The sequence below is a fragment of the Ptychodera flava genome, chromosome 15, assembly GCF_041260155.1.
Source record: "Ptychodera flava strain L36383 chromosome 15, AS_Pfla_20210202, whole genome shotgun sequence".
NCBI lineage: Eukaryota > Metazoa > Hemichordata > Enteropneusta > Ptychoderidae > Ptychodera > Ptychodera flava.
This window is the reverse complement of record NC_091942.1, coordinates 27,340,405-27,363,298: the sequence shown is the minus strand read 5'-3', so window position 1 is coordinate 27,363,298 and position 22,894 is coordinate 27,340,405. Positions and strand designations below refer to the sequence as shown.

The 22,894-nt window shown below is 37.8% G+C and overlaps 1 protein-coding gene across 1 annotated transcript; it reads left to right on the top strand.

The window, feature by feature from the left end:
• The first annotated feature begins 7,477 nt into the window (after window positions 1–7,477).
• On the top strand, window positions 7,478–17,034 carry LOC139150763 (serine/threonine-protein kinase Wnk-like). The gene is made up of 5 exons (XM_070723159.1): window positions 7,478–7,506; window positions 13,237–13,632; window positions 13,987–14,411; window positions 14,723–16,549; window positions 16,940–17,034. Exons 1-4 carry the CDS (start codon window positions 7,478–7,480, stop codon window positions 15,982–15,984), a joined length of 2,112 nt encoding a protein of 703 aa, XP_070579260.1. The 3' UTR covers window positions 15,985–16,549; window positions 16,940–17,034.
• The last annotated feature ends 5,860 nt before the right edge of the window (window positions 17,035–22,894 follow it).

Sequence of the window (22,894 nt, the reverse complement as noted above, 5' to 3'; positions counted from 1 at the left end):
ACAGAAGCTATTAAACGAAACTTCGATCACGAATATGCAGTTTTATACTACTGCGGTCCAAACAGATGATAAAATTCACAGAAGCCATTGAAAAAAAATATGTAGAGTTAATTTTATAACATGCTCCATACACAAAATGAAATTCACACAAGCAATTCATATGTGTCTTATTTGGTGTGGCAAAAACCATTATCAAACGTGTGACAAAATGTCACCTTTATCGACAGAACCTTCTTCTGCAGGGTCAGCAGCACCTTTATCGGCAGGGAAAGTTACCGACGTCGTCTGCCGTCAATTGTGACCATGGGAGAAAATGGAATGCTGTAGAATCCTTTATTTACCGTGTAATATGACGGAAAAATATTCACAAATGCGATTCAAATCTGCCAGGTCGTTTCTTTGGTCGAGAATCCTATAGTGCAAGCTCTTTGTTTGTAACCCGTAGAATCAGTAACCTTGATGCCCTTTGAGAAGCAAATTCCTGAGACAAACACTTTCCAGAACACAATTGTGCGATGTACACTTTGATCGATTGTATTTAAAGTCGGAGATAGTCAAGCTATGGAGCAAACGATTACAATCTGTAATATTAAGTGTGAAAAACACCACTGAAAAACAATCCAAACAAGTGTCGCCTTTATCAGCAGCACCTTTATCGGCAGGTACAGCTGCCGACAACGTTGCCTGCCGTCAATGATGGCCAACAGTCATGAGAAATCGGAAGCTAAAGAGACTTCAATCACAAAAAATGATATTGTATTTACCGTGCTATATGACGGAAATAATTTACAAATGCGATTCAAATCAGTCTGGTCGTTTTTTGTTGTTGTTTTTTTTTAGAATCTTATTAAAATGTCGCTTTTATCTTGATTGACTTGGTTAACGGAGATGCACCGGTCGTAAAGGACGTGTTCTGATACAGTTAAGGTTTGGAATAAGCTTCTTTTTGTTCGACTGATTGTCTTTCTTTTCAACCAATATGCAAGAGAGCAATTAATTCTTCAAAGAGTCTGTAATAACCTTTCACAACATTTACATGGACTTTTAAGTCCGAAATAAAGTTTATAATAATAATAATTAATATAAGTATTATATAGAAATAATAACGCGAATAATAATAGGTTCAATTTCCGTGAAATTTTCACCGTAAGGGTATTTTGGGTCGAAAAGACCAAATATGATATCGATTTCACTGCCCCATGTTTCCATGGTAACCATTTTAGGGGTTGAAAATTTCAGTTTTTCTAATATCCCATGAAAAGTTACTTTGATTGATATGAAAATTATCTAGCAGGGGGAGTTCGGGTCAGAGAACACAAAAACCAGACTTATTTTAATGTTTTGAGTTGCCATGGTAACTATTTTGGGATTGAAAATGTTACTTTTTCCCTAATTCCTACTAAAGAACGATTGATTGATGTAAAAATTTGATCATAAGGGTTTTTCTGGTTAGCACACAAAAATATCTTACTCATTTTAATGTGAGACGTTTCCATGGCAACCATTCAGGAGTAAAAATTACCAGAATTACCAGTTTTTTAAAGATTCCACCTAAAATCCAGTAATCAACAGAATGTGTAATATCAAAGGGATATTTTGGGTTAGAAAGACCAAATATCCAGTGTAAAAATCCAGTAATCAACAGAAATATTATACCTAAGGGTTATTTTGGGTTAGAAAGACAAAATATGATATCAATTTTTACTGCCCTGTGTTTCCATAGTAACCTATTTGCATTTTAAAATTTCAATTTTTTTCCAAATTCCATTAAAAGTAATCCCAGTTTCTATGCAAATGCTTTCCTAAGTGTATTTATCACAGCATGAACTCCATGTTCATTTTTGTTTTATGTTGCCTTGGTAACCATTTTGGTAACCACAATTTTTTTATTTAAAACCATAGACCCTCGAGAGGGTCTATGTTAAAACATTATTCACTGTTTTTCATTTATTTTATTGATTTCTAAGTAACAACTTAGAAATTTGTTCTATAATAATAATAATTGTAATTTCTTTGCCTTCATTCTAGGATGAATAGTAAAGATAATGTATATTGGGGCCATTCTGGTCAAAATTATGTTTTCCGTTAATTTTAGTGTGTTAGAATTAATTTTATATAGACCAGAAATAATTTTTGAAGTATTTTTAATTTTGTTTCATGCAGTCATCCCAAATAAGTGTTATATAGTACAGTACTAACTCATTATGCATCGAATTATGTTTATGCCTTCAAATTAATTTTATGTGCTAAAATTAATTCTACTAGTATCTCAAATTAATTTTATGAACCCGATTCCCCTTATCACCCAGTGTACCATTATTTATCACAGGCAGTAACAGTAGCGCACAGTTTTTTTATTTAAAACATAATTCACTGGTGCTTATTTATTTTATATATTATAATTAACGATGTATTAATATTCATTTTATAATAATTTATTTTGATTTCTTTGCCTCATTCCAGGAAAAATAATGAAGACAAATTATTTCTGATTGTTTAACTAAAGTAAAATTATGACCATGTAGTGGTGCATTATTTTTTGTGTGACCTGGCATGACCGCATAAACTCTATGATTAGCTAGATCTCCCCTTTCCATGGTAGCAACGGCTAAATTTGAATATGGTGCCTGTATACCTTTAAACACTTTTTTAAACCCACCAGGCCAAGACAAGGGGGGAAATATTACAAGTTAATATAATTTTTACTATAACCCAAACGGGATTCGAACCCCCACACACTCACGGCAACATCGCCTAGCTGCTAGGCCTCACACAAAACCAGTCGGCTACCGTTTTCAACCCAAAAGAGTTGGTCACAGCAACCGACTTAGATGTTACAATCCTGTGCGCGACCGAGCAACACAGTGTGCATGGAGCAGACGACACACAGACACAGTACAAACACACATATAGTAATCGGAAAAGCACGTGCACTAATCTTTTTTACTGAGCAATCAGACAGACTCGGGGACAAGTAAATATCCACCAGCAGAAACTGTCCACTCAGGTTAAAGAAATATAATTTTTACTATAACCCAAACGGGATTCGAACCCCCACACACTCACGGCAACATCGCCTAGCTAAATGTTTCATGTTTAATACTGCCCAGGGCTAGAAAATAACTTTTTTCCCTGATAGTCCACTTGGGCTACCATTTTCTGAAGTTGGTAGCCCAGTGACAGTGGCTTGTAGTCTATGCATATTTTAGATCAGGGGTAATTTTTTCGTTAACCAGACAAGAAAAGGCTATTTTACAAGATTCTGCCCATGAAGTGAATTTTCTTGTCTTTTGATGTGTATACTTGCACACCTTTAATACCCAAGGAAACAGGTATAATAGACGACAGTGGGACTCAAAAGTTTTGTGACCTATTAACAACCCGGCGTTAAACTCTCAGAGTTGTATGCAAATTTCAAAAGCCACCATGACAACCTGACAACAACATGGCCTTTTCAGCACTAGGACATAGTGTAGCAGGGCTAAAAATAGGCCATGGCCCTTCTGTGGGGAGGAGGCATAATTTCTGTGTCATTGTGATTGGTACATTATTATCAAAATGCAACGAGAATGCGTTTTTATTGGCCATCGTTTCCTGTTTCTGTCATACAAGTACGCCAGTTCAGATATTGAAACTTTGTTGCAAAGTTCCACCGCACGGCCGGTTGTCTTCGTAATTTCCAGAACAAGGTCATATTATGGCAAATTCCTGTGCCCAGCTGGGTTTGACTGCATTTATCTAGCTCGTCCCAAAGTGACGGACGCATCTTTCAACCTTTCAGCTTGGTGAAAAACGCTATTTATTGATTCGCCAAAGGCCTGTGGATTCGCATATTTTTGCACAAGTGCTACATGGACATAGGAAAAAGTTCGACTCACCCTATAGCCCTCTCGATTGTTGAATACAACCACGGTCCATGATGAGAGTTCTCGAATCAAAAACTGTAGCCGTGCTCGAATACAAATATCTTCTCATTAATACGTCATTGTTATTCAAAGTTTAGAGAAGGGCGGCATTTCCGTCTGAATGACTGAACGATGTGAAACGCAAAATTCCATCGCATATGTTCCGGCAAATATGTACAGTCAGTAGAAATACTGTGTACGCTGTAGTTACGTAAGCTTATAGGCTTATACTCCACAAAATGGCCACAGGCGGCGTGAACTTTCTGAAAGGATTTCCTAAACGTCCTACTTGGTACCTTAGACACTCACATGTGATATCCTGAAAAGTATTCTCTGCAGTAATTCCGGTTTCTGTTAAAATTCTATCGTTTTTAAAACTCAACGACACGATAGCACGAGATCGCGATCGGAGACGTTCTACTACTGTCACGCCACGCACTCTCAATTGTGCATGCTCTGGGATTCGCGTTGTGTATCTGAAGGGCGCGCGCGTGTTCTTTATAGAACTCCACACATCCGTTAATCAAAACAAAAATGACAGGTAGCATAGCCAAATAAAATGAAAAATGAAAAATAAAAACATACCGCGTATATAGGTCTACCAGCTACTATTATATATTCTCTCCGCCCAGTTAGATAGGTTTTTCTTTTGACGTCACTACCCTTATGGATATTCATATACTTGCAAGAACCGACAGTCGCTGTGTCTGGCAGCGCGTGCTCACAGCTGCACAGCCTTCGAATACTATGTAGGCCCATCGCGGCGCGCACAAAACAAGGCACAGCGACTGTGGAGAGTCTAGGGCGAAACATGCGAAATGCAGAAAAATGTTTATTCTGGAATGCCAATATGACGCTTAGGAAGTAAGTCTGAATAAGTTTTAAATTATACATCGGAATGAATCCATTGTACATTGGTACATTGGTAGTTTATGAAAGAATTAGTACAGGACACGTGTCTGAAATGTTTTTCAATTTTAGGTCAGTTAAGTTAGAGTGGGGGGGGGGGGTTCTGAGACCTAACTTAAGCAATTAAGTTAGATTTATATAATGAACTTTTAATGTTACCCCGAATGTATGGAAAATATTCGTTCGGTGGTTTCAGCATAGCAATTTCACTTTTTCATAGTCGTGACTTTTGATGGAAGAAAACTAAAAACAAAATTAAATTGAACCGAATGAACGTGTATCCGTAAAGTTAAAAGTCTAGGCCTGCTGGTATCGCGTAAACTGCTTAGTGTCACTTTTCCGACAAGCATTTAATTACCCCTTGGCTTAATGATATCCCCCTCTCTCCGTACAGTATGATGCATAATTCTGCGCTGCACGTACAACAATTGGAAGTCACCCCTATTGACAAAATTAAAATATACAACACCTCTTTTTCAGAATTCCAACACAGCTTCAATGAATTGTTATTAGATTTCTATATAATACTTATAGCCCCTAAACTTGTAATAATAATAATAATAATAATAATATTATTATTATTATTATTATTATTATTATTATTATTGGCAGCACCTTTATCGGCAGGTATAGTAAAAAGATTTGCTGTATTTATTACTTTTATCTACCGTGCTATGTGACAGGGAATGAGTCCACAGGCGATTCGAATCCGTCCCACTATTTATTTAGTCGAAACTCAGGTAAATCACCATATTTACATGCATTACTACTTCTCGATAGCTCTGAGAGGTTATATCGATCTCAACCAATTAACGTCCGACAACATTGCCCGCCGTCAACTGTGACAATGTTCTGATTGCACAAGTTCACAGTGCAACGGAAGACCAAAACGCCGCGAACACATCGAAAGGGACACCATAGTCGGTCGACAGGCATGCATTATTCAGATGTACCCTATTTTTCTCTCTCCGTGAAACATTAAATCTTCATATGGACCCTTATCGATAGAAATTAATAGAACCACCTGAATTTTATATGCAGGCTAAATAGTAGATGCATTTCGCTACTTTGTAATGATTTGAAGCAAGTACACTGTGAGTAAAAGAGCTGGGAATGGCACAATATCACAGTTGCTGCTCTTGTTCGGTCTGCAATTAATGTTTAAAATTTGTTGAAAACCATTTAGTAATTGCAATGTCAAGAAAATACTATTTTACTTATGTACATTCCAATATGAATAAACATGAAAGTTTCCTGATTTCCAGTCATAAATTTAGAAACTTCTAGGATCTCTTGCAATCACTTGGCCTATTCAGACGACACGTTGGCGCTTATCTGACCCAAAACGAAAAGTGAGGAAATTGAATATACGTGACTATATATGAAGATACACTATCTAAAGAGGCGAACAAAAAGGGAGCAAAGAAATAGATTTGTTTCTGATCATCAAATACATCGTTTCGCTACCTACCTTACCTTACCTGCCTTACAACCTATATGGTTCTGACATTGTATCGGTAAAATTCATTAATAGACCAAACAAACTGTATGAATTGGTCTGTTGTTCCTTCATGCAGTCAGTTATTCAGTCAGTATTCAGTATTCAGTCGTATGAATGTATTGCTCAGACAAGCTGCAACAAAAGCCGCGCATATCGAATTTTAGGCAGCGTTATCCGATGTCACGCGCGTGCAGATATATTTAATAACAAACTTGAAATCGCAACCAACGCTTTTCTTTCGAAGTGCAGTGATGTCTTGAATTTGATGTGCACTCAGAGACAAAAACGTCTTGGGCCTCCTCCGGATTAAAATATCTGAAAGCTCTCAAACATCATTTGCTCATACAAACTCAGATTTGGTCTCGAGACAAAGCAAAACCAGAAAAACAGAATGAAGTTATATTTGTTGGACATTTTAATGTATACTTTTTAAACTTTAATTTCTCTATTTTAATATTTTAAGTTCTCGTAAACATGTATGTATTCTTTCTATTAAGGCTTACGGACACGTTGCAATTTCAAGTATTAGACTTCCAAACAATGCAATTATATGATGCTATTTTCATTGTGGAGAACATAGATCTTGTCCGAAATTCAATTGTCAACAACAACACTGGATATCATACGCATCCATGATTGTCGTCCAGGCGAACAGTGGACATTTCAATATGATGATTTGGGAAGTAGAGCACAACTCTGTATTTACGAACAGATCTGAAACAATACAAAATATATCAAAATTGCAGCTATTTGGAACTTAAACGTCATAAAGCTTACGTGTATATATATGGAGTCAACGCATAACATACGTCATACGTAGAACAGAGATACGGTAACACTCGAAAAAACATAAGCCTATATCTCCGCCTTTTGCATCATTTTCGGCATAAGCACTTGTGGTACAGAAATTCACAACAATTTAACATTACAGTTGGTCAGTATTGACGATAAAGAACAGACGCTAATGACACACTTTCGCTCTATGTTCTGATAAAGCTTTACACAGCTCCTTACGTCAACATCATATATCAATAATAAGCTTCAAAATGTCAACTAAGAAGGAAACAGTAAATGGTCTGTGCTACATCCTTATAATTTTATGTGTACATATTGTCAGTGCGGTAAAGTATTGCCGTGAACAAGGCAAATAAATCAAGACAATATGCCCCTGACAAAGTCCATAAGGGACTGGTCAGTTTCTTCGGCCTGGGGGGGGGGGAGGAGGGGGGGGGGGTGGATTATTTTTTGCCGATGTCAAAAAGTGGCTGACCCCCCCCTATTCCAAATTTTGAAAACAGGGTGACCCCCCTATTCCAAATTTTGAAAACAGGGTGACCCCCCCCCCCGGCGCGCGACATAGGTAAAACAAAAGGTGGACATAAATTATATATATATATAATATATATATATATATATATATATATATATATATATATATACTATATAATATATTATATATATATATATATATATTATATTTTACATATATATTTATATTATTTTAAATAGTCATTCTATGTTTTAATGAAATTGTTAACATGTCAGTTGTAAGATAGGAATTTCAAAGTGTCAATCTTAAAGTTTGAATACAGTACATTTTGAATGAGCTGTATTTTGAATGAGCTGTAAATGTATTTCACACTTTCTATGCTTAACCAGATGTCCTGAACTGTTGTACAGAAATGGATGTCAATCATTAATATCAAAGAGGAAAAAGCAGTGAATCAAAAACTTTGATGGGTGTTAAGACTTGCCAACCATCCAATTAAATCTCCTGAGGAGCCATAGAGAGCTTTTTTAGCCAAATCTGATGTGTACAGTGTCTGAGAGGACCTTTTCTTGTAACATTGAAACCATAAAAGCACAGCTAATAATGACAAAAACTGCCTTTTTAACTGTTATTTTGTTCATAAAAAAGCATTTTTCTACAGAAAACCTGTGACACAAAGGAAAATAATTGCATCAATGAGAAGGAAAGATATCTTGTCATTTTTCTATCTCTAAAATAAGTCACTATATCAAATATATATTGTGAAATATTTGTGCATGTTGCTTTCTCATACTGAATTCTCATAGAGAGAACAGAAAAGTATCAGGAATTTGTCATCCTTTTCATATGAAATGCAGATTTCATAATGTACACTTTCACTTTGCAAACATCAAGATATCTCTGATTTATTAAAGTATGGCTATGAAACATCCTGATATCTCTGATATATATGCCTTGTATATTAAAGTCATGCACCTGAAGGGCATGCTGAAAATGTCTGATATATGAAAGTAATGAGCTTGAAGAGCACGCTGAAAAATATTGAACATACAGATATCTCTGATGTATGTATGCTTGATATGTTAAGTTGGGCGTGCTAAAAATATGACTGATTATTAAAGTTACGCGCCCGAAGGGCGCGCCGAAAAATACAACTGAATGATGAAATTGTGGCTGACACTAGCATTTAGGCAATGATGAGCCTGTGTCAAAATTCAAAAACACACTGACCCCCCCTATCAAAAACATGGTGCCCCCCTATCACCAAAGTCAAAAACAGGGTGACCCCCCCCATGAATCCACCGCCCCCCCAGGATGAAGAAACTGACCAGTCCCTAAGCTTCCCATGATTCCTTTGAGATTTAAATTGGACAGACACGGCTTTTGAGCAAGAAAAAAAATTACTACATAAATTCACCAATAATTAAAAATCAAGACACCAACCATCCCCGTGTTCACTGAACCACCGGGACAATAACAAATTCGATTAGGACAATACGGCGGCGAAAATTTTACATAGTCCTAGAGTTTATAAATAAGCCAAATACAAGTTGTTGATTACAGAAGTAATTGAAAATTTTGAAAGTCTGAGTATCTATTCTAAAGGCCCATTCTACCTTACAGTAACACGCTAAATCACAGACCCTCCAAAACTCTGATCTACAGTCATTCCTATACACCAACTTTGCTAGCAATGGATTTTACCTCGGGCAGTACCCTCCCTCGATACAATACTACGGCGACCTAACCAATTCAAAACCGTGCGGGCCGGACGATATAGTCATACAACAACAACAACAACAACTCTGCGACCCCTTTGAGATAACAGAAGACACAAAAATGCCAAAAATGAAGAAGCACATATAAAACATACACGGCAAAACATTTGCCAAAAGTATAGACCCTAGAGAAAAACCTACGGTCTATGCCACAAGTTATGACGGAAAGGAAAACAGAGAAAACGTAAAAAATCGCACTCAGAGGAAAGAACACCTAGCAGTCACAGTAAAGGCTTATCAAACTTAGATATAACGATCGGAGTTTGGTAAATTTGGCGAGCTTTGAGATTTTGGGGAGAATCCTTCGCCGCTCTAGCGTGGGCTAGAGCGCCACTCCGTCGGATATCGGTGCATTGCCAGGCGCGCAAGCGTAGTACAGTCTAGGGCTTTTGACGGAACTGTAAATAACTTTATGAGGCCCTTTCGGAGGCAACGGAAGGATGGCGGACACCGTTGCCCAACGCTAGAGAAATACAGCATATTCGTGAGCATATGAGGACAGAGGTAATGAAAATGTTATCGTGTATTATTACCTTAACAGGTGGTCTTATCAATTATTGGTCCAGGGAATACATAAAACTGCAGCTTCAGTCCCTCCATCGTCGTCACCAATCTTTAGACCTTCAGAGTTACGCCATTGTGAATTACCTCAGCTGCATGGCAAAGCGTGATATGGATATGTCTCTGAATTTGTCTTCCGTCTTACTCATTATCAAGAAGTGAACTACTTGCGTAACTTGCATAAATTGGTTATTTATAGTCTTGAAAATGAAATGAAGACTTTAATGTTTTATTAATGTGTTAAATCAAAAATGACAACTTCAAAACGGAGAACCTCTGAGCTCTCACATTTCCTGTTTGGTTCCACATCCTTTTCGGCGTGAATTTAATGTGCTCAGCAATGTTGCCACCTGTTATACTTGTTACATATAAATGCAGTGTACATAAAACTTGAAGAAAATCAAAGTTTAAAATCTGCTAAAGGGAACACAGTCTCCAGTTTTGCGATATTTTATACCAACAATATGGGAAATGTGAAAATGTTGTACTTTGACCTGTGCAGTACAGTGACATTTTAGCTCACGCATGTTAACACAAGTGAGTTAATGTCGCAGCGATGTCTTTCTGTCTGCGTGTATGTCTGTGTGTGCGCCTGTCTGTTGGCACGATATCTCAAGAAATGCCTATCGGTTCAGAATCAAATCTTGTACATACACTCTGTTTGAGAATGGCAAGAACTAATTAGTTTTTGGTGGGTATGGCCTGCATATTTCATGCTCATTTGTATAATCGATTGCTTTAGAAAGAATAGACATACAATGAGAACGGCTGCACAGAATTGGATGATATTTTCTACAAATGTTGATCACACAAAGATTTATCCGCCATGACAAACATAAAGGGGTGACATGAATGTGAATTGCTAGTTAGCATATTTAGTGAACTTTCCCAATTAGGGATATATATCTGAACTAACTTGATCAAAATAGACGAAACTTGACGAAGACCAAAGTTAATGAAACTTACTATGGAAATTGAATAAACTATTATTGATAGTCATTAAGCATTACGTTAAACAATTCCTAATTTGCATATTCGATGAATTTTCCTAATTAGGGATACTGTATATATGTTGATTGAGTTGACCAAATTTGAAACTTGGTATGTACATTGAAAGTACTATGATAGAAAATTATTGAAATTCATATGTATATTGAAGATACACTGAATTAACACTGTAAGACATATAAGACAGTAAGGACTCTAAAAGACGTTTATGAAGCTTGCTATGTATATTGATGAGACAATCATGCTGTATTAGTGTATGATCTCTTGCATTTTCATGTCAGCTAATTTTAATTTGCATATCTAATGAGATTTCCCAGTTTGGCATATATATATCTTGGAGGACTTGACCAAAGGCAATTACATTTGCTATATAAAGTGATGATACAATGACAGCAGTCAAAGAAATTTATTTTTGTTTTAGCTAATTACAGATTTGTGTACTTAATGACCTTTGGAATTAATTTGTTGTGAGTAGTGGTCATGATGATCGTAACACTTTCAATAAAGTTGCAAACACGTGGCAAAAGTTTAAATTTACAGACAACTGCAAATACATACTGAAACACGTGAGCATTTTCAGTTCATATCTGGTTATCCCTTGCCGATCTTATCCCCGCGAGCGTGTAGATGAACCAACTTAGTTTCTATTCATATACCAGCCCATCCGAGATATCTACCAGAATCTGAAGCCACTTTCTGTCAGCTGTTGTTATGTTCTTGTATGGTATATGAGCTTAGAATCGCATCTCATCATAGCTTGGGGTGTCTCTTACGCTGTATATATTTGTCATTCATATTTGATGTAAAACATATTTCTGACAAGGAAATCTGAAAGTGCGACTTCGAAAAATTACGTATATCACACTCGCGAAAATTAAAAAGGTCAAAAGAATCAGACATCATGCTGTGTATATCATCCATATAGTAGATACCGTACCATGGGCGGGATTTTTAGATACAGGACATTAAATTATAATGCACACTGATCTCATTCTTACATGGTCATTTGACAATATCAGGATTCCAAACTACATTTTATATTGGCTTGCACTACACATTTTGTTCACAGCTCTTTTTGAGGTTGCATTCACTGACAACGTATGACAGAATTTTAGGAGAGACAAGTGAAAAAATGAGAGAAGTATAAGAGGAAAAGTCGATTAAGAAAAAAGCAGACAACTAAAATGGAGCAGCACAACTTCCAGGTAAATTCAGGGTTTAACACAAACACTGGCTTACTATCCTCAGTCTAGCAAATTCGGAGAAGAACCAGTTTAATATTTTTACTGATAGCACGATGGTTCTAATTTTCAGATGGGTACCCTTTGGCTGAGACAACAAATAAATGTGATCAATCAACTGCGACCCAGAATTTTGTTTTCTGGGAACTATTGCTAAAATCCAATCACGCAAATATTTCTGAGCGTCTTGACACTCTTGTAGATTGATATATGCCAATGTTCATTGAAAGGGGAGGTTCTTCAAGGCTAATTTTTACATAGTGCTAGCTTTGGGGATGCTGAATATAGAAAAACCATTTTCGCAAAGGATGAACAATATAAGCAATTGTTATACTAATACGCACAGTCTGGTGTGAATATGAGTGAGCGGACAATGCCATACCCATTGAAAGATGGTCCCTACTTAACAGGTTGACGCTTTTTTCCATGATTCAAAATTTTTGTCCATTTTTGTAAATAAGTGCGCGGGTAATAAATAGCGAAAATGGCTTTTCCTGAATAAGCAATTCCAAAGCTAGCTCATATGTACAAATCAATCTTGGTGAACTTCCCTTTAAACTTAAACGGCAGCATCCAAATGTCTTGTAGTTTCGTTTTCAGTGATTTTTTTTTGGTAACTATGATTTTTGGCCGGGAAAGTACAGCCTTCAACTGAAGAAGTGAGTCTAAAACCAATCAAACTTTAGATTTTGCGACTTTCCAAGAATGGAAACCTAGATGTGTCACAAGAGCTATTGACCAATATATCAAAATCATTACAATAGAGAAAAACAAGCACAAGTTTTAATATTCTTTGGTGAATTTAATTTACTGTGAATATATAATTCTAAGGTTTTGAAAGACAACAGTAAATTGTAGTTCAATCCTATCATTGATTTTCCAAATTCAACATTTTCTAGCTCTATGTTGTCACAATGTCCAGCTCACAGTATTTTATAACTTGTCAGAGATGCTATGGAATTCCTCAGAGGGAAGACAGTCAGTCACGACAGCTACCACACAAGACATCTTTTCTACACAAACTATCAAATCATTAAACTCATCTCCACATCATCTACTCCAGGGAGAGCCTTCAAAAGAGCAGGCGTGAATCCTGGAATAGCACCACAGCTACCACAGCAGTCAACACCAGTCTTTTCCAACAAAACGTCCAACCATTATACCGATCTCAACATCAACCACTTCAAGGCCAGCCTTCAACAGAGCAGGCAGTGAATCCTAAGATACCCTCACAGCCACCACAGCAATCAACATCAGTCTTTTCTACACAAAACGTCCAACCATTCAACCCATCTCCCCATCAACCACTTCAAGGCAAGCCTTCAACAGAGCAGGCAGTTAGTACTGGGATACCATCACAGGTACCACAACAGTCATTAGTCTTTCCAACACAAAATGTCCAACCATTAAACCCATCTCCCCATCAACTCTTCAAGGTCAGCCTTCAACAGAACTGGAAGTGAATCCTGAGATACCACCACAGCTATCACAGCAATCGACACTAGTCTTTCCTACACAAAATGTCCAACCATTAACCCATCTCCCCATCAACTTCTTAAAGGTCAGCCTTCAACAGAACTGGAAGTGAATCCTGAGATACCACCACAGCTATCACAGCAGTCGTCACTAGTCTTTCCTACACAAAATTTCCAACTATTAAACCGGGTTTCATATCACCCACATCAAAGCCAGCCTTCAACAGAGCAGGCAGTGAATATAAGGATACAACCACAGGTACCACAGCAGTCAACACTAGTCTTTCCTAAACAAAATGTCCAACCATTAAATCCCTCTCCACGTCAACCTCTTCAAGGCCAGCCGTCAACAGAGCAGGTAGTGAATACTGGGATACAACCACAGCTACCACAGCATTCAAGACCAGTCCTTTCTATACAAAATGTCCAACCATTAAACCCAGCTCAACATCACCTCTTAAAGGTCAGCCTTCAACAGAGCAGGAAGTGAATCCTGGGGTACTACCACTACTAACCACCGCAGTCAACACCAGTGTTTCCTACACAAAATATCGAACCATTAAACCAGCCTCCACATCAATCACATCAAAGCCAGCCTTCAACAGAGCAGGCAGTGAATACAGGGATACAACCACAGCTACCACAGCAGTCAACACCAGTCTTTTCTACACAAAACGTCCAACCATTCAACCCATCTCCCCATCAACCACTTCAAGGCAAGCCTTCAACAGAGCAGGCAGTGAGTACTGGGATACCATCACAGGTACCACAACAGTCATTAGTCTTTCCTACACAAAGTGTCCAACCATTAAACCCATCTCCCCATCAACTTCTTCAAGGTCAGCCTTCAACAGAACTGGAAGTGAATCCTGAGATACCACCACAGCTATCACAGCAATTGACACTAGTCTTTCCTACACAAAATATCGAACCATTAAACCAGCCTCCACATCAATCACATCAAAGCCAGCCTTCAACAGAGCAGGCAGTGAATACAGGGATACAACCACAGCTACACAGCAGTCAACACCAGTCTTTTCTACACAAAATATCCAACCATTAAACCAGCCTAAGTATCACCAACATCAAAGCCAGCCTTTAACAGAGCAGCAGTGAATCCTTGGATACAACCACAACTACCACAACAGTCGACACCAGTCCTTTCTACACAAAATATCCAACCATTAAACCCATCTCCACATCACCTACATCAAGGTCAGCCTTCCACAGAGCAGGCAGTTAATCCTTGGATACCACCACAGGTACCACAGCAGTCAACATGTGTCTTTCCTACACAGAATGTTCAACCATTAAATCCATCTCAACATCAACCTCTTCAAGGCCAGCCTTCAACAGAGCAGGTAGTGAATACTGGGATACAGGCACAGCTACTACAGCATTCAGGACCAGTCCTTTCTATACAAAATGTCCTACCATTAAACCCAGCTCAACATCAACCTCTTAAAGGTCAGCCTTCAACAGAGCAGGAAGTGAATCCTGGGGTACTACCACAACTACCACGGCAGTCAACACCAGTCTTTTCTACACAAAATATCAAACCATTAAACCAGCCTCCATATCACCCACATCAAAGCCAGCCTTCAACAAAGCAGGCAGTGAATACAGGGATACAACCACAGCTACCACAGCAGTCAACACCAGTCTCTTCTACACAAAATATCCAACCATTAAACCAGCCTAAGTATCACCAACATCAAAGCCAGTCTTTAACAGAGCAGGCAGTGAATCCTTGGATACAACCACAACAACCACAACAGTCGACACCAGTCCTTTCTACACAAAATATCCAACCATTAAACCCATCTCCACATCACCTACATCAAAGTCAGCCTTCAACAGAGCAGGCAGTGAATCCTGGGATACCATCACAGCTACCACACCAGTCAACACCAGTCTTTCCTACACAAACTCTCCAATCATTAAACCTGCCTCCAAATCAATCACTTCAGGGCCAGCCTTCAATAGAGCAGGCAGTGAATCTTGGTATATATGAATCTGCATCTGAACAGCAGTACCATTCACCAGAAGCTTTGCAAACATCAAATTATGGAATATGGCTTCAGTCACAACATCAGATACATCAAGTCCAATCTCCAGCAGGCCATGATCCTGCGCCTACATTTCAGCATAACCAACACATACATGTCAGCACAAGAACAAGACCAGTCTCTGAAATACCATCCAGAAGATCCCAAAAACGCATCCGTCTCAGGAATTTGCCAAGAATAGATTCATGCCTGAACAACACCAATATCTACCTCAACAAATGCCTGCACCAGAGGTTCAGCCATCACTTCTGCAGACAGTGGACATGACAAGACATGGACAGGATCAATCAGCCCTAGCATTCTGTCAACAAGGATCCTACATGATTGCTGGACAGAGTTTCAACAATCGTATTTACCATCACAACATCAGCTACAGCAGGGCCAGCCATCAGCTCAACAAGAAACAGGAAGACTACATTATGGAGATATAGGTACGTCATCTCAATATCTACAACAAGGATCAGGTGTGATGGTAGAGAATGTTCAACAATCTCAATCACATATCTTGCCCAGCCACAAGCTCACCAGGCATCAAATTCAGTACAACAGAGAAAGACATTTCTACATCCTGAACAGCAACTTGAACAACATCAAAATTCAGAAATGCCATTTCAGTATGTTGAACAACCCGTCTCATATCAACAGTTACAGTCTCCTCATCAACACGGAACAAATGAAGGGAACCATCAACACAGCCATGATGGCAAAAATGTCTCTCGTAATGTATTTGAAAGTAGCCAAACATCCACGAAGAACGTCGGAGAGACATCTGGTAGTGTGCCCCTATCTGAACATTCATCGCATCATGAAGGAGACGCATCATCAAGTGCAGGTACTATGACATGATATATGGCAGAGAATATTAGAAAGTTCCTTATATATTTTGGGAAGGCAAATATTAGTGACGTAATGATTATGTCACCCCGAGTCTAAGATGAGAGGTGACACGGCCATTAAGTCGTGAATATTTTCTGTGTGAATGAAGAAATTTATTATATAATCTTACACATATCAAATGCACAAGCCAAGACTTCATTATTTTTTGCAAAGTAAAATAGCTTAAAATTTTAAGCTACTTTTTGATTTATATGGATGCATAATTTCAAGCACGTTGGACTGTACTATTACCGATGCACTTTGTTTCTGTATAGGGAATTTTACAAGTTTTTAATTTTCCTATACGTGATCATAATATTTGAATTTCACTCCTCAATTGAACAAGGTACACCTGATATCAATGATACATGCCAAGACCGAAGCGAACAACAAAGGCATGATGAATTTATCGAGTTGCTCCCCAGGATAGCCGAGAATTGAGACAAGGTATGAAAACTAGATCAGTTTTCTCAGCAGTGAAATGGCAGGACATTAATAACACGATTGAAACTAATTTGGGATAATTGGATGGTGAAGTAATGTCGGTTCTATCTGCATATGTAAACTTATCTGCTTTTCTTTTAAGTTATACATTATACAATTGTTTTTATGAGTAATTTGTAATATTGCCACATTCAGCTACAGGACACCTAACACTTTTAAAAAACTTGAAAATATGTTGATCCATTATCCCAAATTAGTTCCAATCGTCTAAATGTACTTTATAGGATACCAATTAAACTTCATTATAGCAACAACAGGATATGTCAAGGCTATTAGCTTTTAACCACACATAATTTGTAGTTTTTGCAAGCAAGCACCACATCTACCAGATGATTCACAACTGAAAGTGTGGACTCGGCATCATAACTAGATGTATTGTTTGAAATTAGACATAATACACTATATACTAAGCTGTATGACAAAAGAGACGATTTCAATTTTGAAATCATAAACTTTCCCTTTTTGTCGAGCAATATACCATCATCTCCAGCTTATGGTGTGTATATTTCACAACTCCTCAGATACAGTAGAGCATGCCATTCATATGAAGACTTTCGAGTTAGACACAGCCTATTAGCTCAAAAGTTAGTGAGGCAAGGATTCTCAGAAAGTAGATTAGTGAATTCATTTAAGAAGTTCTACGGTAGATACGGAGATGTTGTATCAAAATATGACCTGTCTGTTTCTCAAATGATGAGTGACAGCATACCAAATTTTGACTCACAAAAGTAATTTGGTGAATTCACCAAATAACAATGAATTTGTCGCTTTGGGTCAATCTTGACGGGTGCGGCTAGCTGGCAGGGTACGCTTACCCATTCCGGACACCTGGTACCACCACTATTTCGTGGTTCAAGATGGCCCCATTGCCTTTGTCATCATCTATATGTTCCTTGGACCTGGTAAATTTCACAGTTTACCTTGAATGATGACGATTATTGGACCTGATTTGATGTCTATTGTATAGAATAGTGGTGCAAAATCTGGTTTTATGAAGTCATCTAAATTTTAGTCCAGGGGACCCTTAGCCAATATCACCCTGAGCCAATATTTCTCTGACATGTCTTTATCGACCAATTTCTTCAAACTTAGCACAAGAATAATTGCACTATGATCTATGGGGTGAGAATATGGGGTGAGAACACCGCCAAAATTATCTTGAAAACTTTATTTAAACTTATCTCATTATATTATTCCATTGTTTGGTGATTTAATGATAATTATATCAGTATTTGGCCATTATTTTGCAATTATTTGATCATTATATGGATATTATTTTGACATGATTATGAACTTATTTGGTAATTCGGTTGTTTTGACATTATTCAGCATTGATGTCTTGATTTGGAACTTATTTCATCATTATTATGCCATTATTTGGTGATTTGGTCATTTTTATGTCATTATTTGGTCTTTCTTATGCGATTATGGTGTTCTCACCCCATAATGATCCAATATGGATGAAAAGCACCTTTACTTGGCTGTATCTGAACTAATTTCCTTCAAATTTGGTACAAGAACAATTACTGTATGAGCCTCTGCTACGATACCGTAACACATTTGATATAGCCATGCATTCATCGGACAATAATTTTGTGCAATTTTCTCGTTACCAGAATCTTAATGCTTGCTACATAGATCAGTTAATATGAAGACAATGTACAGTGACATACATAATATGAATAATTTGTTCCTGACGGCCACTTTTAGCTTAAGTGTTCACATGCATGCTCATGATCTTACCAATGTTTATCTATGTGACACTGGTTTGCTGCCTATGGAGAAGATTAATTCTCATGAACAGTTTATCGGATTGGAATCAAATTTGGTACAATATTCTCTTTTGTTACGGCAAGAAATGATAGGTTGATGGTGAATGTAGCTGCATGGTTTTCAATAACTTGCATAATGATTTTAGAAAAAGGTATAAATCAAGAAAGTAGGCATGAAATATGAGACATTCTGCAAATGTTAATCACACAAAAATATAACAGCACAGAAAAATATTAAGATGTAAATGAAAGTTAATTGTAAATTTGCATATTTAATGAACTTTTACAAGGAATGGTTCAAATCAAGAATGGCTGCATAGATCTGAATAAATCATGGTATGTAGATTCTGTTTGGTAATAGCAAAGACGAAAATGGTTGTTTTTGTTGGTTTTGCTTGCATAATTGATGTTGCTTGTATAATTAAAGTTGCAATATGGTCAGAATTGACCTTCATATTTCGAAGTTTTGACTATCTAGAAAAATCCATAACAATTTCATTTGCAGATTCGACCATTAACAGGAACACGGGGATGGCTCTAATTTGAGTAAATTAATTTATTTACCGAATAAATTGTTGTTTTGGTACGTACTGTTTGCGAGAGTAAAGCAGAGAATTTGAAACGTCATTTTAACTATTTGAATATGTACGCATGCGTATTTGGTCCATGGTAACGCTTTGCGAAATTGCAACATCGTGTCAACATGCCTAGCTAGCCTTCCTACGGGCAAGCGGTCAGGTCTCTGCCCGTGCCCTGGGTCTCTGCTGACTGATTCAGCCTAGTAAAAATTGGAGTAATTAGCAAAAAATGTCGGCAAAATAAACAATGTTTGAACACGCGACTACTGCACCACGGCCACGTCGAGGAGGCAGACTGTCGACTGTGTCTACAGTTTCTCGCGAAAACACCAACGTCGCCACTGTGTGATGATCAACTTCGCTAGCCAGCGGTGTTTCCTCGGGCAACACCGACCTACTAACACCGTGCGGACCCCACGCTTTGTAATGTGAACCGGGCCGTAGTCCCTCCGCAAGGAAATAACTTAGATCTGTTAGCATTAATTGATAATCTATATCCTTCAGGTCAAATATGCATTTTTCGGAAACAAAGAAAAACTGCAGTCTCCATCATAAATGGCATGGTCTCATTTACGACGCGTCGATCTTCGCGTTGACATGGCCATGCAAGACCAGACTGAGGGGCAAGACAGTTGCCGAACTTCTGCAGTGGTGGATGATAATGAAGTGGGCAAAGCTTTCCAATAAATATAGCGTGCAGATACCTCGCCTTTTAACATGAAAAATGTAACAACATGCAACGGGGAGAGGATTGCGGAAACGCTGTCAGGCACGCGGTGAACACAACCAGATCGGTGTACGTGGTCTGGACGCTCGATCGATCGAACGTACACACTGGGTGCACACGGCGCGGCACTGACATACATGTATATGGGTGAGAAAAATCAATCACACGATCTTTTGTAGAGCTGTACTTTATCATATCGATATACTTACATGTATATTTCTGAAACATTGTGATGCTACCAAAGTTAGGCAAACGCAAAATTTACAATTAATTATCATAATATATGTCAAGTTCTGTCATCGTGTCAACATCGCCCCAAAACTAGCCCTGCGTACGATGCTGTGTGTTCCGCTACAGCTAATCGCCCCGCTCACGCTGTAGCGGAACACACAGCATCGTACGCAGGGCTACCCCAAAACGTGAACTCTATCGAGACGTCATCACTCTTGGTGGTACTTGTCACGTACACAGTAGAAAACGCCAATGTTTTTGTTTTGAAAGTTTGTTTACAAAACAGCTTTTCTAGGCGGCCGCAACGTATCAATTGAACGTATTTGTGTGTCGGGATTAGTAAGAGGCTTAGCTAAGAAGAGTACTTCAACGTAGTATGGTCTATTTGCTTTAGTTTTACGAAAAAAAATCGACAATTTTGATCCATATGCAACTTTAATGGCCTTGAAGTCATATATTCTTGGAATGACAAAGTGAAATCTGAAGATTATCTGTGCTTATATTGATTATATAAGGCGCGACTGTATTCAAGGTCATTTAGCTATTTCTTGTCAATGATACGGCTCCTTTGCTTATTAAGCAGTTTAACAATGAGGGATATATCATGAAGGACTTGACCATAGTCAAAGAAACGTGTATGTTTATTGACGATACAGGGATATACTTGTATTGACAAATCATGTAATTCAATGTCAATGAATGCTACTTTGTATATTTAATAATTATATCTTTAATTAAATTGTATGTGCCTCAAACTTTAAGGACTTACTTAACTTATGCTGAAACTTTTTGTAATAGGACTTAACGAATAAAAGTCAAAGGTCTTCTTGCAACATTTTGTACTGGAAAAACTAACATCCAATATTTCCATAACTCGAAATTGAAAATGGCCAACATTTCCGTGTTAACTGTATGGGAAAATCTTAAATTTTTTATATTGATCCTCGATTTCGTGAACACTTGCTAAACATAAAACCTTGCTCTAGGTCACATGGATGTGAATCGATGATTCAAAATATATGCCCCAACGGCTGTCAACGTTGCAGACGCGATTGTCAAAGTCATAGCATATTATGTATTAATTTTACTATTTTCACAAAAGTAGGACTGGATGAGAACTTTACTCCCTCAAAGAGCTTCATAATGAGAGATCAGAAGTATATTAAAAACTTGAGGTCGTACTCAGCATTTGTCGTAATAGTTTCTTAACAATGCACTCAAAAAACATGACGGCGCCCATGATTATAGTCGGGTACACTTTCGGTTACTCGCACAGTATATATTGCACCTGCGCGTGTGTAGTCACTTAGCCGCTGGTGCGACTATTATGTTTTCAGAAAAACAGAGCCCTGGCTAACGTGAAATTTAGAAATTGTCTCACCGTGAAACTACTTTACATATGCCGTAGCACTCTTCTCTAGAAACCATAATGTTACGTGCAGAAAACGAACAAAAGGGTGAACTCAGCAGTTTCCGTGTAAAACGAAATTTATTACGAAAATAAAACTAATTGCTAAGTCAGGGATAGAATACAAACTGTAAACGTGTACAGACTACTTATCTCAGCTGGGACGGCAAAGCTCCAGTCTCAGAGTTGTAACAGTAAGTCGGTGAATGAACAGTCCTTTGGCTTGCAGGCTTGAAGTTGCACAAAGTCCACAGTATAAATCAAGCGTGGCAGTGAAGGTCTTGAAGTCTTGAAATTAATACTGCTGGAGTTTCCAAAGACTTGAAGTAACACACAAGAGACACGATCCCAAAATGTCTGACTGCTAGCTGTGCACGTCCCTATTTATACCCATGTGCTTACATAAGGGCATATAAGAACAATCTAGAACTTTTATTGACATGCTAATTACTGTTCTAAAATTATCTCTCTTGCACAACTCAGTAAATTTCCAGAACATTCCAAACATGACTAATTGAATTCAAGGTTGTGAGGTCATTAAGGGCAGTGACCTTGAGAATGTTCTAGACTAATTGAACTCAGGTCATGATGAGTGTGGGGGAAAATGACCTACATAACCATAAGAATGATCATTTTCTTGCACTTTATATTTTGCAGATGAACTTAAAACAATGAAATTCCTGTGTGAAAATACAAAGTCAATGGGAATACAGAATACAGATATTGAAAACATCAATGAAGCAATGGATTTATTTCAAAAATTACTAGACAGGAGGCTAATAAGAGCAGATGACAGATCACTCCTTGTTAAATTACTGAAGCATGCTTATAGAGAGGATCTTGTGGAACGGCTTAGTCCTATTCAGCCATGTGACATCACAGGTACTCTTTTGAAGTAACTATCTAGCATAAGAATGTTGACCAGTTTTCCTCACTTGTCAAAATACCAATATGTCAATACTTAAGTTTTTAGCCCCTATCAGTAGATCTCTGGCATCATGTATAGAAATTGTTTGTAACTGAAAGCAATATTTCACTTCGGAACATGTGCATCTACAGAACACGTTACTGCAATAAGCCA